This window comes from Oculina patagonica, chromosome 5 (genome assembly GCF_052425735.1).
Source record: "Oculina patagonica isolate OP01 chromosome 5, crgOcupat, whole genome shotgun sequence".
Classification (NCBI taxonomy): domain Eukaryota; kingdom Metazoa; phylum Cnidaria; class Anthozoa; order Scleractinia; family Oculinidae; genus Oculina; species Oculina patagonica.
Window position 1 is genome coordinate 9,222,732 of NC_135762.1, and position 23,303 is coordinate 9,246,034.

The window sequence follows — 23,303 nt, forward strand, 5'->3', positions numbered from 1 at the left end:
AATTCTATGACTAGTTGGTCATTGCCGAAATTGCCTAAAATTGCTTGACACGGCCCCTTTTACCAAAAGGTAGGAAGTTGTACAGAAATTAAAAGATTCACTACCATTCTTGGCTTTTTTCTTGCAATGAATAACAGAACGGGGCCATCATCAGGTTATTTCAGTAGAATGTAATTGACATGGCAGAAATAATTTATGCGTGTATTGCTTTTACACAGTAAAGCAAATGGAATGCCAAATCAAAACGAGCAAGCCTTACTAACAAAGTTACTTATGTAATAGACGAATGTTATCATTTCGCCACAAACCGGTTGTTTGCAGTTATTTCTTGCAAGTGTATTCATGTAGTTAAGTAACGTGAGAATGTAAAATCAACGTGCTATGGAACAGAAAAAAAAAAGAGTCTGCTGCATGTTTCTGTTCTAGTCTCCTTTCCGACAAAACAATATGTTTTGAAACTCCTTCCGCATGGCTCGGTTCATGACGCCATTAATTATTGGGTTTATCCACCCAGAGATAGAAGAAAACAACGCAGGAATCGACTGTGCAACGGTAGGAATATATGTGTCAAAACCAAACTGTGAAACTACTACAGCAATGGAAGGAATCCAGGAGATACAAAATCCAAATACAGCAGCAAAAAGTACTCGGCAGGTCTTTATCTCTTGTGCACGTATTGCTCCTTGGTTGTTTGCAGCATGTTGTAGAGAAGGGATGATGGCCCTGTTGTGTTGTCTGACAACGCCATAGACCCTGCTATAACCAAATAACAATATTAACAGTGACAGAAAATTGAAACATGCAAGGACGATATAAGCGACCTTCTCAGTATCCCTATCGCGGTAATTTCCTCTGCAGAACGTGGGAAAAAAGACAAGTACAAAAACCCAAACGAAGAGAATGTTTTCTTTCTAGTGCAGAAAACGGTGTATCGTTGCGGCTTTACAACACAAAAATATCGATTCACTGTTTTAAGTGCCAGCGTACAAAGGGAGACCATCACCCAGGTGATCGTAAGAAGACCAACGAACTGACAGAACTCGTAGCCAAATGGCCATCTGCGTAAACCTGAAGCAACAGTACCAAAAGGAAACTCAAATGTAGCCGCCATTATATCAGCCACTGCCAGAGACAACACGTAGAAATTAGTAACAGGACGTAATCTCCTGTTTCGGCAGAAAGCGAGGCAAACGAGCGAGTTTCCTGTCAACGACAGAAGTATCGTAGCAGCAAGGATAGCAGTGTGTATGATGACTTCTGCCAGGCTTCTTGTGTCTTGTGTGTGATCCATTGCTTCTTCTGAAGCCGAATTGTGAAGTTCTGATTTCGCTCTACAAAGAAAACGTTTTTAACAAGATTTACACGGCCTATACAAAAGCAAGCAACTTATAAAATACTTTTTGTTTGTTGTAGAATACAATTTTGCAACAGCTGTCGTATTTGCTCAGTTATACGGGCTTCATCCGGCGTAATGTATCCTCACTAAAAGCACAATTATTCTGTCATAAAAGAAAATAACTTCTTTTTGTTATTTCACGAAAGAAAACTAACTTTAAAAAATAAATCGGTGTAAAATACGAAAACAGGATGTCTCTTAAATTTTGTTTCAAGTCAGTTCGTAGTGAATCTTAGCTATAGGTTTTAATCCGATTTACTCTTATTTCAAGAATTTGAAATAAATACTTAGCTCCACAACACGAGTTATCATGGTGTGTTCAATTTATTGACTTTGACGAAGAAGTCATTGGAGACCATTAGATCGAATTTGATCGACAGAAAGCCCACTAACATTAAAACAGTCATTAATTGTTTTTAACTGTCTAGCAGCTTAGTTTCCAAAAGTCCAATAAGCCTGTTCATATTTCAAAACCGAACACCCTTGCACTCGTAAAAAACGAAAAGAGTTTGCGCAAGGCTTACATGTTAGAAAATTAAAAATTCCATGTAAACAAAGGGTATAGCAATGTCTCCCACCTATTTTTTTTCATGAAAATGTTTTAGGATAATGACGAGTTGTGATATTTGCCATTTCTTTGAGCATGATGCAAATTTTTTACATGTTTTTTCCCCTGTTCCTAACAAGACTTAATGTAAGCAACCCCAAGCGAACAACACGTAAGTAAGTAAGTAGGTAAGCAAGCAAGCAAGCAAGCAAGCAAGAAGTAAGTAAGTAAGTAAGTAAGTAAGTAAGTAAGTAAGTAAGTAAGTAAGTAAGTAAGTAAGTAAGTAAGTAAGTAAGTAAGTAAGTAAGTAAGTAAGTAAGTAAGTAAGTAAGTAAGTAAGTAAGTAAGTAAGTCAGTCAGTCAGTAATTACTTTATTATTGTGTACAATTACATAGCATACTAATGTACGCTAATTGGAGACACCCAGCTATCGATCGTTTGGTGAACTACTCGATCCGGAGTCCAACGCGCCATAATCACTAGGCCACCGCGTCTTCCACAAATACTACAATTGGTAAAATTTCCAACAGAAAGTGAAACCAACAAGGAGGTTGCCTGTAAGTGACAAAAATATCGTAGCAGCAAGAATTAAAATGTGAAGTATGATGGCTTCTGACAGGTTTCTTCCATCTTGCATACAAAATAAAGAGAACGAATAGTAAGTCAATTGTTTTTCATACAATAGGTCTTCATCTTTTTTAAAATTGTAATATTTTTGTTCATGTGCGGTAATATACAAGCAACTGCCACATGCATTTACCATTTCATATCATAAAAACACATTTTACTTTCAACAATGGAAATAGTCTCCCTTGTCTCTTCACTAAAGAGAAACTACTACGAAAATCACCGTTTTTGTTTAATTTTTAATATACTTGACTTACACAATGTTACAAAATATTCAAAACAATGACCACTATGCAAGATGTCCTGAAATTAAAAGTTCAACTTCTTGATCTTGCAATGAATGACAGAACGTGGCCATTGAGTTATTTCAGGAGAGTGTTATTAACATAGCTGAAATAATTTATTATATGTTTTATTTTTACACAGTGATGTAAATCTTCGCACAAAAATCTTTCACTGTGACCGGTAATATTATGTTGAACGCATTTTTTGTCATTTCGCCACAACTGATAGAAAATCAATTGTTTGCGGTTATTTCTTGTAAGTGTATTAATGTAGTCCAGTAATATATTTTCCTGATCAACAAAGTTTCTAACCCCTAACACAAATAAGAAATGTAAAATTAACCCGCCATTGCAGAGGCAAAAACAGACTTCCTATGTTTCTACTCTAATCTCCTTTCCGACAGAACAATATGTTTTGAAACTCCTTCCGCATGGCTCGGTTCATGACGCCATAAATTATCGGGTTTATCCACCCAGATATAGAAGCAAACAACACATGAATCGAGTGTACAACGGTAGGAATAGATATTTCAAAACCAAACTGTAAAATTGTTAAAACAATAGAAGGAATCCAGGAGATACAAAATCAAAGACAGCAGCAAAAAGTACTCGACAGGTCTTTATCTCTTGTGCACGTATTGTTCCTTGAAAGTTTGTAGCATGTTGTAGAGAAGGGACGATGGCCCTGTTGTGTTGTCTGACGACGCGATAGACCCTGCCATAACCAAGGAACATTACTAACATTGAGAGGAAAGGAAAACATGCAAACCAGATATAACCAACCTCAGTATCCGTGTCGCGGTAATTCGCTTCGCAAAATAATTTGATAGGATGCCATCGATAGACAGAATGCGTTGCAAAATAAAGAGTTAGATAAAGGACAATATCGGAAATCCAAACGAATATAATCGAAACGATAGTTTTGTTTTTAGTGCAGAAGACGGTGTACTTTTGTGGTTTTACAACACACAAATATCGGTTTATCGATGTGAGTGCCAGAGTCCAAAGTGAAACCGCAGCCTAGTACATCAGAAGAAAACCATTAATCTGACAAAAGTCGTAGCCAAATGGCCATCTGCGTAAACCTGAAGCGACTGCGACAAAGGGAAACACAAACGTAGCCACCATTATATCAGCCACTGCCAGAGACAACACGTAGAAGTTAGTAACAGTACGTAATCTCCTGTTTCGGTAGAAAGCGAGGCAAACGAGCGAGTTTCCAGTGAGTGACAAAATTGTCACAAAGGTTAGTAGAACGGTGTGTATGATGACCGCCAAAAAGCTTCTTGAATCATCTGTTATGTGGTCCATTGCTTGCCGTAAAGTAGAAAGTATTTCAACTTTCAAACCTTTGCACGCTAAATCTAGCACGTAAAGGAAAAGACTTTAAAAAGTTTAGCTGCCTTTCCCTTTTGTGTTTCACGGACACTATTTTGAATTGAATAGTCAAGTTAAAGATGTGTAATTTTCAACCTTTGCATGACAATTGAAATAAGCGAAAATAAAATCCTGATAAGTAATTTCTTGGATATAGATTTTGTTATGAAATTTAGCGATATAAAATCACGACGTTTCGACCTCTCCGAGGTCATTTTCAAGTGCGAATAAAAATATAAAATTAGCATAAATATATTAAAATAGTAAAATAGGCAAAATTGTCACGAACGCTGAAAAGCGATAAAATATGTAAAAATAAGTGACAAAATATTAATGAAGTTAAAAGGGTTAAAAAACTTTAAAATACAGAAACAATAAGAGTAATTAAAAAGAAAAACCGACCTAAACAAATAGTTTTGCGCGGATGGAATCGCATTGTTTGTTCAGAGTTGGTTTCAGTTCTTTGATAAAAAACATTTCATAAATAAGGCAGTCAAACTTGCTCTGACACTTCTTCAAAATTCTAAAAAACTGCGCAATGTCATCTGGGGCCATATCGTGTTGTCCCTTTAGGTGAGTACCAATGGCCGATCCCTTATGTTCTTCAATCCGTTGGTGAAGATGTCGGCACGTGTATCCGACATACCCTGCATCACACAGGTTACACTGAAAATTATACACAACGCATTGTTGATTCACAAGGGGTGGTTTGTCTTCCCTCACTTTGATTTCATCCTTGATTTTCCGACTCGTGTACACGGGGCTGATGTCTACCTTGATCTTCCGGCTGAGGTCTCCAAGTTGTCTGCGGACCGAATTTGCAGATTTCTGGTCTTTGAAAGGCAGCACGATTCTGATTGGGTCTTGCTTCTCAAGATCGTTTTGTTGGGTAGGTGCACCCTCGGACACTTTAGACTCAATAAATTGACGGATGGTTGACTGTACAAGTTCTTCTGGGTAGCACAGACGGGAAAAGGTCACTTTGAGGCGTTCACACTCTTGATGAAACAATTTCCACGAAGTTGTTCACGCCTGTAGGCCTTGAGAGACCAAGAACACGAGGAAGACCTCCGAAGCATTTCCATCCGTTGCTTCAGAAAGAGAAAGAGTTATCCTCGGTGGTACAAAGAATCTTGCCCAAAGCTATTGCTGATTCAGTAATCCAGAAAGGCTCGAGACTTGCCCATCTTTATGGTTTGCCAAAAACCCACAAGAAGAAGCTAGCCATGCGTCCGATACTGTCGGCTACTGGAACATACAATTACAAGCTTGCAAAGTGGCTGGATGAAAAGTTGAAACCCTTGTCCGTCAACGACCACACCGTCAGTGACATTTTCCAATTCGCCAATGAACTCCATGGGATGGAAATCAACGACCATGACATCTTAGTGTCATATGACGTATCTTCACTTTTCACCAACGTACCTGTAGATGAAACCATTGAAAAAATCGCAGAAAGAGCCTTTGAAAACGACTGGTTTAACAAAGAACACAATCTTAACATCACGAAGTCGGATCTGATTGAGTTGTTACGAGTTGCGACAAAAAATCAGCTTTTCCAGTTCGAAGGAAGCCTTTTCGAACAGGTGGACGGTGTTGCTATGGGTTCGCCACTGGGACCTCTCATGGCTAACACATTCATGTGCAACATCGAGAAACAATTAGAAACCAGAAACGAGATGCCTGCCTTCTACAAACGCTATGTCGATGATACGCTTAGCGCAATGCCTGATGTAGAAACAGCCTCTGAGTTCTTAATTACGTTAAACAACAGTCATCCTTCTATCAACTTCACAATGGAGCTTGAAGAAAATGGCAGACTCCCCTTCTTGGGAATGGATATCATCAGGAATGGATGCTATTTAGACACGAAGGTGTACCGAAAGCCTACGGACACCGGGCTATTGTTACACTATCATAGCCATGTGGATGTAAGATATAAACGATCACTATTGAACACCATGCTCAACCGTGCATTCAAGCTCTCTTCTTCGTGGAAATTGTTTCATCAAGAGTGTGAACGCCTCAAAGTGACCTTTTCCCGTCTGTGCTACCCAGAAGAACTTGTACAGTCAACCATCCGTCAATTTATTGAGTCTAAAGTGTCCGAGGGTGCACCTACCCAACAAAACGGTCTTGAGAAGCAAGACCCAATCAGAATCGTGCTGCCTTTCAAAGACCAGAAATCTGCAAATTCGGTCCGCAGACAACTTGGAGACCTCAGCCGGAAGATCAAGGTAGACATCAGCCCCGTGTACACGAGTCGGAAAATCAAGGATGAAATCAAAGTGAGGGAAGACAAACCACCCCTTGTGAATCAACAATGCGTTGTGTATAATTTTCAGTGTAACCTGTGTGATGCAGGGTATGTCGGATACACGTGCCGACATCTTCACCAACGGACTGAAGAACATAAGGGATCGGCCATTGGTACTCACCTAAAGGAACAACACGATATGGCCCCAGATGACATTGCGCAGTTTTTTAGAATTTTGAAGAAGTGTCAGAGCAAGTTTGACTGCCTTATTTATGAAATGTTTTTTATCAAAGAACTGAAACCAACTCTGAACAAACAATGCGATTCCATCCGCGCAAAACTATTTGTTTAGGTCGGTTTTTCTTTTTAATTACTCTTATTGTTTCTGTATTTTAAAGTTTTTTAACCCTTTTAACTTCATTAATATTTTGTCACTTATTTTTACATATTTTATCGCTTTTCAGCGTTCGTGACAATTTTGCCTATTTTACTATTTTAATATATTTATGCTAATTTTATATTTTTATTCGCACTTGAAAATGACCTCGGAGAGGTCGAAACGTCGTGATTTTATATCGCTAAATTTCATAACAAAAAAGAAAATAAAATCGGCATAATATATCTTCAACCAATAGGAAAAATTCAACTGTGCTGTTAAATACTAAAAGGTAGCAAGGTGTTTAGGAAATGGAATTGTGAAAGCTTTGTAAAGTATTATTTGTATGCGATCTAAATTGTTGTTTACATATCAGTATTGAGGTTAAAAGGGTAATAATTATACCTTCCTTGAAGGCTGGCATTAAGAAAAAACAGCTGATAAATAAATCATGAGAAAGTAATTCCAATTCCTTGCAACGAACATCTCGGCAAAATTTCAGCTTACGACACCTTTGTGAATCGAACAAGAAACACAGCAAACAGATGTATCGATTAAAATTGGCACAATAATTACCTTTTTAAAGTCAACGTTAACTTTCGTGAGTGCGTTAGTCGGAACGACAGTTAAAAGATTCTTTTGCTCCAGTAAATTGCTTTTTGTTACAGGTTAACCGTTGAACTAGCCTCTCACACCGACCCACCGCCGATATTGACGGTTTTCACGATTTTAAAAAACGATTTTCTGCATATTAAATAGTCGTTTTTGGTTACTCATACTTGGGAGAAAATTTTAATGTGACATCTGTTTTTTCACGGTGCTTAGCCCTTGATCTGACATCAAGATTTGTCAGAATTGTCAAGAAACTTCCAAAGTGATTTTAAAAAACTGCAAAAAATTTAGAATAATTTCTTTATGGAATCAAACGCTTACTAAGACAGAAATTAAAGCTTTTAACCTTTAATTCAATTTTAGTAAGAAATTTCGCTATATTAAGTACCCTTAAAAAAAAAAATGGTTTTCATAGAACCGACTAGCAGACACGTGACCAAACAATTGGCACACCATATTGTTCACAAATTACTGCTAGGAAAAGTTTAGTCATTTTAGGTTGAATGCTGTTTTTTATGTCTTGTTTTTTATAGTTACAAAGGAACGAATTAAAACCGCAGTCGACAAGTACTAACAAGGCGGCGCTTACGAAACGCTTAACCTAAGTTATGGTGGGATTCTGTGCACTTTTTCTAGCACACTAAAAGGCACATTGTACAGAACATAATTGAAAAAGTTATTCAACTAAGCTTCCTTACTTATAAAATTACGTTTACATTTACACATGACTAATATTTTGCTACCATAAATGTGATTGTCATATAGTCTAAGGTAAAATATTTTATAAGCAAGTTGTCTGAAATCTTTGAACCAAATTTCGAAATAGTCACACCAAACGTTCCTCAATCTGGAATATTTCCCTTGCTCCACGACTACTCAATAAAAGGAATTCACCAATGGCGACCCTGGTCCTCAGTGATGTTTGAAAGCAATCATATTTGGGCAAAATGAAGGCCTATGAATGAGCATTAGCCTCCATCAATTTTTTTTGTGGCATTAACCTGAGTTTTAATTCATTCGTTTTGCCCCAAACTACGCCATTTTCACTTTTACTTCGTCCTTATATAAACTAGCCGTGTAGCTAAGGGACGATCCACGTTTCTCTAAAGTAATCCAAGATGGCGGATTTAATGATGTTATGTGACGTCATATATCGTTATAAAAAAACAAATAATTGTCTCAACTCATGGGAAAAGCTCAGAGCTATCCATGCTATCCAATGTAACATACTTTTTATATGCCTTACAAGAACAAAAATCTGAAAAAAAAAAACCATCAACTGCTCCCTTTTCCTTTCGTGTCATTGTTTAAGACTACAAATTTACCCTTCCTTTTTCATTTCAAATAACACTTATATCAGCAGATCCCCTTTTGCGGTAATACTGAGACGAGACATGATGACATGATGACTCCTTCCCCATGGCTCGGTTCATGACGCCGTAAATTATTGGGTTTATCCACGCAGAAACAAAAGCAAACAAAATACGAATCGACTGTGCAAAGGTGGGAAAAAACAGCAGCAAAAAGTACTCGACAGGTCTGCATGCCTTGGAGATATGTGTAGTCATCAAACCAGACTCCTAAATTTCTAGCGCAGACGACAGACCTAATGTCATTATCACCTACATGTAAACAACTGTCGCAATCTAACTTATTTAGCTGATACTGAGTTCTAAGTTTTAACCCGCTATGACGAGGCAAAAAGAGTCTCTTGTGTTCCTCTTCTAAACTTCTTTCCGACAGAGCAATATGTTTTGAAACTCCTTCCCCATGGCTCGGTTCATAACGCCATAAATAATTGGGTTTATCCACGCAGAGATAGAAGAAAACAACACAGGAATCGACCGTGCAATGGTAGGAATGTATATATCAAAACCAAACTCTAAAACTGCTAAAACAATAGAAGGAATCCAGGAGATACAAAATCCAAATACAGCAGCAAAAAGTACTCGACAGGTCTTTATCTCTTGTGCACGTATTGATCCTTGATTGTTTGCAGCATTTTGTAGAGAAGGGACGATGGCCCTGTTGTGTTGTCTGACAACGCGATAGACACTGCCATAACCAAATAACAATACTAACAGTAACAGAATATTGAAACATACAAAGCTGATAAAAGCAACCTTCTCAGTATCCTTATTGCGATAATTTCCTCTGCAAAATAAGCGGTTAGGATGCCATAGATAGATTGTATGCGTTGCGAAAGTGAATGACAGATAAAAGACAAGCACAAAAAACCAAACGAAGAGAATCGACGCGATGCTTTTCTTCTTACTGCAGAAGACGGGGTATCGTTCTGACTTAACAACACAGAAATATCGATTTATTGAAGTAAGTGCCAGAGTGCAAAGCGAGATTATCACCCAGATAATCGAAAGAAAACCATTGACCTGACAAAACTCGTAGCCAAATGGCCATCTGTTTAAACCAGAAGCGACTGCAGCAAAAGGAGACAACAACGTAGCCACCATTATATCAGCCACTGCCAGAGACAGCACGTAGAAGTTAGTAACAGTACGTAATCTCCTGTTTCGGTAGAAAGCCAAACAAACGAGTGCATTTCCAGTGAGTGACAAAACTGCCATAAGGGTCAAAAGAACGGTGTGTAAGATGACCTCCAAGGGGCTTCTTATATCATCTGCTATCTGCTCCATTGTTTGTGCAAACTAGATGGTATTTCAAATCTTAACACGCCAGAGCTATCGTGTAGGAAAAAAGGATTTTATAAAATAGACGATTCAGATGCGTTTCCTGTTATATTTCTCGGGCCCTTTTTTGCTTGGGTAGTAAAGTCCAGAATGTGTAATCTTTAACCTTTGCCGTTAAAAAAGTTATCTTCTTAAACCAATATGGTTAATTCAACTCTGCTGTTAAATACTGAAATGTAGCAAGGTGTTCAGGAAATGGAATTGTGAAAGCTTTGTAAAAATCATTTGCATTTTGATCTTTACTTTGTTGTTGGCATATCAGTATTGGGGTCAAACTGGTGATAATTGTACCCTCCTTTAAGCAATAACAGGATTTACTGAGAGAAATCAGCTGACATATATATCATGAGAAGATAATTCCCATTCCTCGCAACGGATATCTCAGCAAATTTGATTTCTTACTCCACTTTTAATTTGGGAATAGAACGACGAACACAAAAACCAGCTGTTTTCCTATTGATTAAAACTGGCTTTATAATTACCTTTCTAAAGTCAGTGTTTACTTTCGTGAGTGCTTTACCCGGAACGGCACTGAAATATGAAACCTTTTTGTTATATTACGGTAAATAGCAAGAACTTTATGTTACAGGTTAATCGAACATTACAAAACACCTCTCCCCCTTTCCCACCCACACAACCACCCAAACCCCTTTTTCACTATTGTTTCGTTTTCATTTCTTACGAGCGCTGTGGTGCTCGGTTTTGAAATATGTTACAGGCCTCTTAAACGTTTGGAAACTAAGCTAAAGACAGTTAATGACTATTTTAATGTCAATGGGCTTTCTGCCGATCAAATACGATCCAGTGACGTCTTCGTCAAAGACACATAACTGAGTTTTTAAATAACACACCATGCATGACTTCAAACCTAATTTATAAGACGTACGCGTCATGTTTTCGTATTTTACACCGATTAATTATTTCAAAGTAAAATAACAAAAAGAAATTATTGGGTTTTTTATGACAGTATAATTGTGCCTTTAGCGAGGATACAGTACGCCGGATGAAGCCCGTAAAAGTGAACGAATGCGACAGGTGTAGCGAAATTGTATTTTACCACAAACAACTAGTACTTTTTATTAATTGCTTGCATTTTTTTAGACCGAGTAAATCGTGTCAAAAAGTTCCATTGTAAATCCAGAGTGAAATCAGAATGTCAAAATTCGGCTTCAAAAAAGCAATGGAACATACACAAGACACAAAAAGCCTCGCAGAAGTCATCATACACACTGTAATCCTTGCTGCTACGACACTTCTGTTGCTCACAGGAAACTCGCTCGTTTGTCTCGCATTCACATGTTTCTTTTGTTCACACTTCAAGTGGCTCAAAGCATACACAAGGGCTTCCGAGTTCTGCGATAGGAGGTCTAAACCAATTATCTTTTACGGCCGTTGCCGTTTTGAGGCAAACCGAGGCACTTGCCTCAGCCATTTTTTTTCGTTTTCGTTTTCGTTTTTGTTGTTGTTTTTCTTGAAGGGGGAAAGTTAATACCTAATAAGAGAATTGGACAATAGACATTGCTTCAGTCATACGTTTTTTTGACAGACGGAAAAAGTAACCCTTTCATATTCCTTCGATAATACATCTCTTTTTTTTATTTTTCACTTGGAAAACCGTCCGGAGGGTCTGTTCGAAGTATGTTGAAGGGCCCTTGCAAAAACTAAATGACAGTTTTCCCTTCCCTTTACTATACTTCATCTCGTGAAGTACCTAGCCTTTTTAGGCGGTGACGCCTATATGTTATCGCCCGGTGGTAGGCCGTGTGAGGTGTGAGAGATTACTCCAACCGAGTAACACTGGGAACTAGGCACTTTGTTGTTTACTCAGTTTCGGTACGCCATCTTTGATTGTCAATGAGTATGAATCAACTTTAAGAGCATCCATCGGCAAAACGCGTTTGATTTCTAACGTACAGTTAAAAAGAGTTTTGGGTTCAGGGGAGAACGATGTACTGGATAATTGTGAGCTCGCTTAAAGAACTTTTTTTACCGTTGTACGTGTATTCGAAGTCGGCATACGTGATGGCAGACTTAGGGTGCGTTTCTTTGGGTAAATTCTTGATCCAAAAACGGATTTTGCGTTTCTTTACCTGTATCCGAAAATGGATTAATCTTGGATCAATGATCTGAAGAATCCACACTCGGAGAGGATACATCAGATCATACGGATACTTTGCTCCCAAAGAAACTTTAGGATTTAGGATCCATGATCTGTGCGTTTCTTTGGGAAAGGATTCGAAAAAAGTACCTTGGCCCAGCGGTCTTTGCTGTGAAAATGCAGGTTCGCTCTTTGTAAACATTGTCATACGGTAAGTTTTCAGGCGGTGATTTCGATCAAAATACAAAAATATTTCACGATAAAAGGAAACGGTTGCTTGATAGGTATGAAGTGTCATTTTAAACTGGATACAGGTTTTCTAGAACAGCCACCGTGTGCCTACGGAAGTTGTATCCTTTTGAAATTGTTACGAGTGAAGTTTGCATTGATCATTTCGCAAACATTCTTCGCTCTCTGATGCTTTCTCGCCACACTGTGCTTGAGGCTAAAGAAGAACTATTTCGACGTGTGATTTTTGTAAAAGATTTTGTATGCTGAAATTATTTTAGCTAGGATACATTCGACGAAAAATAAATTTGTGCTGATATTTTATGTTCTGTGCGAAATGTGTTTACGGGGTTGTGATGGCAAAAAATCCGTTTTCGGATTCTTCGTTTCTTTGGGAGCAAAGTATCCGTGTGATCTAAGATCAATGATCCAATTTTGGATTTTCCCAAAGAAACGCACCCTTAGTTGACTGATGTTGAATTTGACGAGTGAAGGCCGGTTAGTGTCATAACTTTTGAAACCTTTCCAAAAGGGAGACCGATGGCAGCAGTATCTTGATTAGATTGCAAAGGTGAGCTATCTAAAATCATTGTTTGCTTTGACGTGCATTGTTGTCGATAATATTTTTAAATATTTAAAACTTTTCCCTTCGCGACTCGCCATCTTCCTTTTACTGCTTTTGATAATATTTATTCGGGTATTTATCTCAAGCCATTAAAAATAACAGAGTGACGGTATCCGTATTCCTATTTGTACGAGAAGCCAGAGTTCAGAAAGAACTTCTACCCTATTGCTGATTTAGCTGATCTAAAATGTTTTCTAGTAAGCGGTGTTGACTTCATTACATTTCAGACCATTTCAATACGGAAATGTCACACAATCTTCAGTATCGACTAGGTGTGGAAATCAATCCTGGGCCTTTCTGTTGCTAAATGACGAAGTTCATAATGATTTAATGTATTTATCTTATCATACTGTAGGTTTGTAATGAATTGGAGGTTCGTTTTGTAGTCAAGGCAAATAAAAATTAAAATGAATAAGAAAAATGCAATTTCTGGGATCATTGTAAAGCGTCATCGCCTGTGCATGCATGTATGCGTGCCGGTTATTTTATATAGAAAAAGCCTGAAAAAGGTACCTCTTTGTATAATTATTCTGTTTTATTAGCATATTGCTGGCCGCCTCGTTCCGAGAAGTAGATTCCGTAAGGCGAATCCATCCTGGTTTATCGAGCTATTACAGTTCATTGTTGTCGCATTTGAAACAACTTCTTCCCGAATGTCCGTCAGTCGCCCAGTGCTTTACATTGTTTCCAGTGCCCAGGTGAATAGCTTTTTGTGTCATGTATCGAACGTGACAAATTGTTCATCAACGTACTTCATAAAATGATAATTACACCTATAGTTAAAGGGACTGTGTCACGGATTTTGGCCAAATTTAGATATGGGAAATTAGCATCAAATTGGGTGAAAAATATAAATAACCTCTTAAAACATTGAAGGTACATTTTAATGACACAGGAAATACAAAATAAGGTACGGATGGCCAAAAGTAACGAAGATTGAAACGGATTGCGATATGGGTCTTCGAGATGTTGTTGGGCTGAACAGTTTTCAAAGTTAATTTCGTTTGCTTGTAACTTTAAATAATAATGCCCAGGAGAAAATTTGGTTGAAATGAAGCTATAGTTTTGTCATTTAGATCCAGAGAAGTAATTTCTTTTCGAAAAGTAAGTTTTATAGTGAGTTTATGGCAAAACTTAATAAAATAAACTTCACTCAGCCGTGACACAGTCCCTTTAATAACCCACTCCGTCGCCATCTGAGTCCTTGTCAGCTAACTTGTCATATTCGTTGGTTGTAGCCCATGGTTGTTTTTCTCCTGAGCCAAACACAACATAGAATGTAGAGCCAAGAAGATAAATCCCTCCGTTTATGAAAAAGACAATCCTCCATTCTAAGGCAGTCTGTTGAAATAAAATAAAACAGCTTCTTTAGATAACTAAAACATGCAAAGTTAGCTTGAATGGCAGATAACTGGCTGAGTTTCCTCGGTGAGGGCGGGCACCCCGATATAAAGGTGACGGGAAATAATGAATTAAAGCCCTAGCTTAATAACCAGAATTTCATTGTATTGGGCGTGGCATCAACTACCCTTTTCGGTAATTTTTTGTAACAATTTAAAAATACGTTCATCCTGGACATATGTTTTTTACAAGTGTTTTTAACAAAATTACTTCATTCCCGAAACGAAACACTAAATCGGAGGGGGGATCTGAACTTTCTGCTTCCCGTACCTTTAACTTCCGGCTCCCGCCCCTTTTCTTTGTGGTCCCGACTCTTTGTGTTATTTCTATCGCAAAATACAGTAGAACCCCGGTAACTCGAACTCTGAAGGGGAACGAAAAACACTTCGAGTTAGCCGGGTCTCACCGAGCTGCATATCTACCATCCCGCATTTATTATAAAGATTATACTTACATGGTGTTGAACGATAATTCCTGTCAGGGTGGGTGTAAAAATCCCTGCTACTGTTGCTGCAGTGTTTGTTATTCCGAGCAAGACACTAGCAAGGGGCGGAGCTATATCTAGATGATTAACAGCGAAACCGCTGACTGACAATCCGTTGACTCCTACTGCCATGGTGATGAGCGCCAGAACAATATTAAAATTGGTCAAATAACTGAGTGTTATGAGAAGGACAGCTGGAGAAATAAAACCTTGAAATAAAAGAGAAAATATATTATTATATAGACACGAGTGTTTTACTAGAAAATAGAACACTGATAAAATTCATACGAAATTGCATCCGGGACCGTTGTGGCGTGATGACGTCATTTCGCGCCATTGCACGGCTGCCAAACTTTGCCAATTACGCCGGTTGAAAGGTGGACAGCGATAGAGAAGTTAAGTTCGCTGAAGCCGACTTAAAATTATTCACCGAGGAGCAAGAAAGTACAAACATGAAGAAATCTTTACATGACTCAAAACAATTTAAGGCGGGGGTTCACGTGAGAGCCGTTTTTCCACCGTTTAAGTTCACAAAGCTACACTTTGCGGTGTTTTGTGAATTTTTGGGATTTTTTGGAAAGAGATATTCTTCCTCAAAGGATTAGTAAAATTTAGAGAAATAACAAATATTGGAGATTTAATGTGATTTTAAAATGAAAATTTGAGACGGACACCAGACAATCTCCCTGACAACCCTGAGTGCTCTTGAGTGGGGGTCAACTGTCTGGTGGTGTTTCAAAAACAATTTTCTTTTTCCTTTCCTTTCTTTAAACCTCCTAAAATTTTACTCAAATTCACATTTACCCCCACCCCCCAACCCCCCTCCCCCTTAAGGAGTTTTTTTTTGCAAAATGGACCAAGGGAGAAATACTTAAAAAAAACTCTTCGAAATTCCAGCCGCCGGAGTGCAAGAGTTTACATGAATTATTAAAGGTTTGTGCTTGCGACACTTCTGTAGTTTTTGTCCATATAATGATAAATGATATCACTAGTGAGATATTGTTTTTGCCACACGAACATAAAATTCATATCTTCTCGCCACCGTGAAATATCCTCTATATACAATACAATACAAACTTTATTGACAACTCCCTGAAAAGGGCTTCTCAATGACAATATATGTTTTAAGTAATATTAAAATACCAAGAAAAGAAAAAGAGAAATCTGTATCGGGAGAGGCGAGATGAACGAATTGAATGTCTAGTGCGTTGGGTCCCCGATAGGGCGTTGCGGGTTCGAGCACGACAGGGTTCATTGTGTTGTGTTCTTGGGCAAGACACTTTACTCTGCTCACAGTGCCTCTGTCCACCCAGGTATATAAATGGGTACCGATGTTTTTTAAGGGGAATCTGAAAAAATATAAGGGGTAACTAGCGTTGGACTAAAAACAATTCATGGCCGAAAAACAATTCTGCCGGTTTTTCATACTACGGAAACCAGAGTTATCGTTGAACTAGAAACCCACCTAAGACAGACTTCCTTATTTTTCCTAGCTACACATGTAAAGCTACACAATTTAGAATTGTAGTTTCCTAATCGTCGTGATCGAGATCACAGGGGTTTTCTAGATAGGAATCCTGTTTGTCTCCTCCCATTTACAGTTTCCTTAGACCTAATAGCACAAAGCAACTGGGAGTACTACTATTACCTCCTGAATCAGCTGCTATTTCATCACAGGTAGCAACCCCCCCCCCCATTTCTACGCGGCCGAGGGGGACCCCGATACAAATGTGACGGAAATGCTCGGAAGACTTTTTAAAACACCCCAGAAAAATACATTCGGCGGCCAAGACCCACGTCCAAAGCAAAAATCATTTCTTGATAACTTAGAGGTACCATAACAATTTGTTTCATCGTATTACCCTAAGTGATACACAATTTTAAACCCTTATAATGTTCCAGGATTGTCGTAAAGCTTTACTTTACCAAGTGTAAGGAAGATCTTTCTGACTGCTCCTGTACTGCAGACATTATTCCTACGAAGACAATCTGCCACTTGACTTCCAAGAATTATTAAAAAAACGACACCACATATGGTACGGAGGACGCAATGGATGTCTGTAAAGAAAATGAATCATCTTCACCTTTTTTAGGTGGGAATTCTCCTATCTGATGTTGCGCATTCCTTCTGATTGGCCAATTCGGAGTTGCGCAGCAAACTGGGGAGAGCTTCAAATTTTAACCGATCGTTAAATTGACACCACCACATGATAGACCACGGTATGATTCAATATTTGACGAAGTTTGATGCTTTGAGGATGAAAATAGACCAAGTAATGGGCCTTGAAACATGGTTCAAAATCCATACAAACGTCTCTAATTTTGAGACAGCGTCTGCCAAAATCCTATAAACTCTTAATTCTTTTATGATTTCTGTATTACAAATTGCAATCCATTTTCATCCTAGCCATTCGCAGCCAAAGATGTTTCTTAACAGTTTTAGCGCTCTAACATAACAATTTTTAATAAAAATGGACTATTATTTTTAGGTTTCCTGCGACACAAATAAAAATTTTGGCGGCTAAAAAATCAGTTAGAATCCGTGACATAGTCCCTTTAAGTATAACCCAATGAGCTGTTTCGGTAAATGAAATGAATGATGATAAATGACTCAAAAAGTAAATCCAAGCAAGCGAAATTGATTTGAGTTCAAGACAGTGGCAGTTCGAGATAGTCGGGTTCGATATCACTATTAATTATCCACAGGGTACTTCATCTTACCTCTCTAAGACCAAAATGGAAGCGTTGAGTATAAAACAAAGGAAGCTCTGAAAGCATGGTGTATGTGCCCCACGCATGTGTAAAATGCGCCACTGTGATTGCCCACACTGGAAGAGAAGTGAAGATTGCTTTCCATGGAATTGGAACATCCTAGAAATGAGAAAGGTAAACTTGTAATGAACGAGCGAACAAAAGAACAATAGAACAACAAACGAACGAACGAACGAACGAACGAACTAACGAACTAACTAACGGACGGACGGACGGACGGACGGACGGACGGAGGACGGACGGACGGACGGACGGACGGACGGACGGACGGACGGACGGATGGACAGACGGACTGACTGAATGGCTAATTCGTTCAGTCTTTCTTTCTTCCGTCCGTCCATCTGTCCGTCCGTCAGTTAGTTAGTCAGTCAGTCAGTCAGTCAGTCAGTCAGTTGGTCAGTCACTCATACCTTACTCTGTAAATCTCCTGCTAAGCTAAGTTCAATGTACTCCACTTCTTCTTTTGAGATCCAAAGTTGCTCTGAAGGTGAATTCCTGACCATAAGAAGCCATGTAAGGGACCAAATGACCCCAGTGATACCTAATGAGGGAGATCAAGCACATTTCCCACTTTCACAACTCTTCCATATAACCTCAAAACCAGTGAACCAAGCAGCATTTATAAAAAAAATCGCACCAAACCTACCCGAAAAGTTTCCGATTATTATCTAATGAGAGAATAACGCCCGAAGAGTTTCCGATTCGTAATGTATGATGGAAATAGCATCCACAGAGTTTTAAATTATTGTCTGATAAGAAAAGAGTATCCAAAAGTAGTGCAGACAGTCCGAAAAATCACCCCCACCCCCCCCCCCCCACCACCACCTCCGAGAGTAGTACCTGAGTATCGATTGAATTGTAGTAATAACAATAGACAAATGCATTACTATAACACTCACCAAAAACGTAGAATATCGAAGACCAGCCAAAGTGATATGCAAGGTACCCAGACAAAAACATGGAAATAATGATTCCTACTGCTTCACCTGCGAGAACGATACGAATAAAGGATCAGTGATCGCACTAAATTGAAGTTACATAGCTTGCACGGCTTGAACAACAATACAACAATAACAATAACCTTTATTTTACTTGGTCATATGTGCTTAGTTAAATAGCTGCTTTACAGACATGCCATGAAATTAAAAAAGATAAAAAACCGGCTATAAGATGTGTATTCGCGTCAAAAAACTATATAAAAATATATTTACAATTAAAAAAAGCGCAAAATAACATGAAATGTCATTTGAAACGGGAAGACGTTTTTGTTATATTATGCGTTAGCTAGCCACTCATACAATCTTAAGCGTCCAGAAAAGGAATTAAAATTTCACATTAAAGGGTGGCCAGAATATTTTTCGACAACGTGTCGTTTTTAAAGGCGATTCTGCATTCTTTTGGTTGTGATATTTTATGGGCAAGAAACTCCATGTACCAATCACTACGTATCTCTAAAAGATCACGTCATTGGCACAGGACTTTGGGCTGAAATACGAGACACCTCTTGTGTCGGACGGGGGTTAAGCGCGCAACTAGGAGGGGGGAGGGGGTGGTGACTACTCTTGGCATCTCTTCGTGCAATGAATACTTGAGGAATACAGGAACTAAATATCAGGTTATACTTACCAACAAAGTCGACCGATCCAAGTTCGCTTCTCTCTAATGGAGGCGCCCATTTACTCCAAAGGGCGTGTCCAGATGGAAAAAGAGATCCCTTAAAAAATAAGAAATATAATTACATGCACGAGTTGCTCGTTTGACGTAAGTTCGACTTGGTATACAGACAACTCTCTTTAAGACGGACACCATCGGGACCATCCCCAATTGTCTAATAAAGCTCAACGTAACGGCTATGCGCAGTGAATACACGTCTGTTTTAAGCCTGTTTAATGTCTCTAGGGCAAAAGGCAAAAATTTCATTAGAAAATTGACTCGTTTGTTCATTGTAGTCGATAGTTTACTGCTTCTGAAAAGTGAGCATTTCGACTAAAATGTTTGCAGAGGTGCATAAACTAAAAAAAAGTTTGCTGAGGAAAATTTTCATACCCACCCCTCAAAAAAATAATGGTCCGTCCCTCTTACCTCAGTCAGTCCCATCGTGACCCTCAATGCAATCAACATTCCCACGTGCGTCCTCGCAGCAAGAGGGGTCAACAGAGTCAGGGCTCCACTGCTGCCTACAGCCACGCCAATCATGGTGGCGCCGCCGAGTTTTCGCGCCAAATATCCTCCAGGTATTTGCATGACTATGTAACCGTAGTAAAATGCACTGAGAATTAATCCTGCAGACACAGAGAATAGAATAAAATTTAAATGAAAGTTGACACAGCATAAATCATATCTATGAGGTCATTCACTACAATTATAGAGCAGCAAATATAGAGCAGTTTTTACTTGAGTGTCGCAAATAATTCGTGATTTTTTGGTTTTTGCATTACTACGCTAAGTGATTGGCCCCACTTGTAGGCCTTTCTCGATTATGCTAGCATTTTTTTCGGCATTTTTGGGAAAACGAGCATTTTTTTTACGTTTTTTCTTGAAAAAGAATTGCTAGCATTTTCTGTCATTTTTCATGACTGTGATCCAGATTTCAGCACTCAGAACTCAGAAGGATAAATAATCCTAAAGTTTCACAATTTTGATTACTTAATTTGATTGTTTTCTGTCTGTTTCGACTGTTTGTGCATTGTGTTACTTGTGTACTTGTGTTGTGTTACTTGCGTGTGTGTTTTTTTAATTTTTTTTTTTAATAAAATTAAATAACAAACAATTATAAACAAACAATTATTAAGTATCACCTGTTGTTGATATGAGCATATAATGTAAGAGTTCGTACGTTTTGTTTGAAATAAAACAAAGCATTCTTTGGAATTCAAGTGGCATTTTTTAAAGAAATCAGGCATTATTTTAGCATTTTTTTGGCTTTATGCGAGAATTTCTAGTAGCATTAAATGCCAATTTTACTAGCATAATCGAGAAAGGCCTACCCACTTGCGCCACTTTCTCAACCACTCAGAAGCAAAACGAAGACCAATCATGACTCGCTCGCACATGTTTCTTTGTTTCGCGCTTCGTGTCGGCTCTATGAATTTGCTTCGAGTTTTGATTGGTTTACTGAATTGTTTGCATCGTTTGTGATTGTTTTACGACACCCAATTAAAATCTGCTCCAAAATGGGTTATGGTAACTGGTGCCAAGCGTCGTAACACAGGGGTAAGCCAGGTCCTGATTGCAGATGATTTAAAAGCAAAGTTGATGAAACAGAATGAGCTGTAAACCATACTATATCCGGCATACCTTGAGTTGTTGTGTTCCAAGTGAACTCTGCAGATTCCTAAATCACATGAAATAATGTATAAGCTTGCAACAAAGAAATGGAGAAATAATAACATTATCCCAACATATTATATTGCATTTAGTCTGATAGAATGACAGTTAATTTTCTACGTTACCTTGTTACAATCATGCAGGGACACAAGAGCCTCCGCGAGATAGTATGGTATCCCAGGGCTAATTCTATAATTGGCTATGCGAGGAGGCTATTCGGATAGGAGTAGATTACTGTTAGTCAGTATTTTCTTTTAGGGTTCAAGGAGCGCGCGGTTTTATCAGAGACGCGAGCAAACTGGGGGATGGACGAGAAGGGGCTTGGGGCGAGATGATCGCACGGCGTAAGCGCGCGCACTCTTTTCTTGCCGTTATCTCTCCTCGCGCGTCCTAAACCCTCGCCGAAGCCTCGCACTCCCTTAAAAATATCGAGAGAAAAACATACTGCTAGCAGTCTAGGATAGGAGGTATGCATATAAGGGTAAGGACTTCAAAAGATGAAGTATAGAAGGATAGGGGAAGCTGACGTTTAGGCAAATAAAAATATTCAAAGAGGCTACTCTATCCAAAAGATAGTCTACTGTAGTCTACTGTAGTTTTGTGAAAGGGCTACCATTTGCTATAAAAGCTATACGAAACGGTTTCCTTTTCTGTCAAAAATGGTATATAACATTGTAAGGGTTTGAACCTCGAGGCAGAGCCTCCTTGTATGAAGATTTGTTGAAACCTTCCTAGGCAACAAATTTGTAGTGAAGAATAATTGCACCCTTAAATAAACCCATGGTCTGCAAATGTACCGCTCAATGATTCATGTTTATTCAGACCCAGCTATGAGAGTGTCCAAAGTAGCGATTCCGCAATGTACTAAATAAATTACCTGAACTTGTTTACCGTCTCTCATGACGGTATGATTGGCAACCATGACAGCAAGAGCCACGCTAAGATTAACACGCATGGCGTATACATTCGCAATTCCCAACATAAGAAAGACACCGATCATGTAACGCACTGGAAGACAACATCTTGCGTTACGGGGACATAAATTCCATGATTGCGTTACTTTACTGTCACTTGCTGCAAGAGAGCTGATGAGATATAGATGTTGGCTTTTCTCGGTATCCATTGCAGTTGATCGTTTTTCAGATTAACAACTGCTTGTCTCTGATATCTTATCCTGTAAAAATACAAAGTTTTGAATACTCGGCACGAATTCTTGGAGAAAGAAGCTTCAGTAATATTGATGTTATTTTACTTTTCTGCTTCTTAAAATTAATCCATAAAAAAAGAATCGCAACTCAACAAAAAAGTTTCGCAAGGTGGACTTGAGGAAAATAGGGTGACTGCTCGCCGCAGTCTTATTCAGTTAATGGTGGAATGTTGTATTTCACTTATACGAGCAATTCATTTTTTAAATCCCACCCCTCTGACAAATATATAAAATCCGTTTGAAACGCTTTTGTTGAAAGATATTCCTTTCAAAAATTTGAGCAGTTTTGCTTACTGATTGCAGAAATGCGCTGCCAGTTCTGAAAATTCTGTGGAACATGCATGAAGACAATTAATTTCCTCCTTAAATGCACCTATCGGTGTTAAGCCAAGGGGAAGGGGGCGGGGAGGAAGGGAGGGAGCGGACGGGTACTGGAGGGGAATTGACAGCAATTATCTGCCCGTAGTGGGCCTTTTAACAGTTTAAGGGACTTTCTAACAACCTGTTATTGAAGTGTAGTGACTCTTTTGAATATCCACAAAAGCTCTGGGGTTGGGCAGTTGAACATAATATCTCAGCTAGGTTAAAATGTCTTGCTTTGCCTGACCTCCCCCACCCCACCTCTAGCTTGATTGAGGTGCATAACATAAGAGATGCCCATGGCTTAGACTACAAAAGGTCATACTTGAGCTTAAACTCAGTGACCCATTTCACAGATAACGTTTCATTTTTGCATATTAACAATACAATACAGTTGAATGATAAAAACGCAAGTGAATATATATAGACCTAAGACAAGCTGTAAATCATTGTGATTCTCCTACCTCGGACGTATTCTGCTTTAGCACACATACAGTTCTAAGATGGAGCTGAACTACGCATACACACAAAAAATGTAAAACCACCCTCTGTTGCGATCCGGTCTGTTGAGCTTAAAGTACAGTTAAAAGAAACTAGTAATGCATTCTGTGTGATC

At 38.7% G+C, this 23,303-nt stretch overlaps 1 protein-coding gene and 1 pseudogene across 2 annotated transcripts in view; one reads left to right on the plus strand and one right to left on the minus strand.

Annotated features, from left to right (window-relative positions):
- The first annotated feature begins 4,853 nt into the window (after window positions 1-4,853).
- On the plus strand, window positions 4,854-6,854 carry LOC144654984 (uncharacterized). Its single transcript, XM_078515210.1, has 2 exons — window positions 4,854-5,121; window positions 5,271-6,854. The coding sequence occupies exons 1-2, from the start codon at window positions 4,854-4,856 to the stop codon at window positions 6,839-6,841; spliced, it is 1,839 nt and encodes a 612-aa protein (XP_078371336.1). The 3' UTR covers window positions 6,842-6,854.
- A 6,814-nt stretch (window positions 6,855-13,668) lies between these two features.
- LOC144654224 (sialin-like) overlaps window positions 13,669-23,303 on the minus strand; it is a 10,401-nt pseudogene continuing 766 nt past the window's right edge. The window contains exons 2-11 of the transcript XR_013570876.1: window positions 21,998-22,294; window positions 21,091-21,127; window positions 19,876-20,075; window positions 19,420-19,507; window positions 18,693-18,779; window positions 18,204-18,334; window positions 17,743-17,892; window positions 16,948-17,079; window positions 14,992-15,230; window positions 13,669-14,477 (exon numbers count right to left, since the gene is read on the minus strand). The product of XR_013570876.1 is annotated as a sialin-like (transcript). The remainder of the gene's footprint in view (window positions 14,478-14,991; window positions 15,231-16,947; window positions 17,080-17,742; window positions 17,893-18,203; window positions 18,335-18,692; window positions 18,780-19,419; window positions 19,508-19,875; window positions 20,076-21,090; window positions 21,128-21,997; window positions 22,295-23,303) is intronic.

Excerpts from the sequence above, each read along its gene's own strand:
- LOC144654984 (XM_078515210.1), top strand. The coding sequence starts at position 4,854 with ATGTCGGCACGTGTATCCGACATACCCTGCATCACACAGGTTACACTG. Across the intron at positions 5,122-5,270 it reads TCTCAAGATCGTTTTGTTGG|GCCTTGAGAGACCAAGAACA; the intron begins GTAGGTGCACCC and ends TCACGCCTGTAG.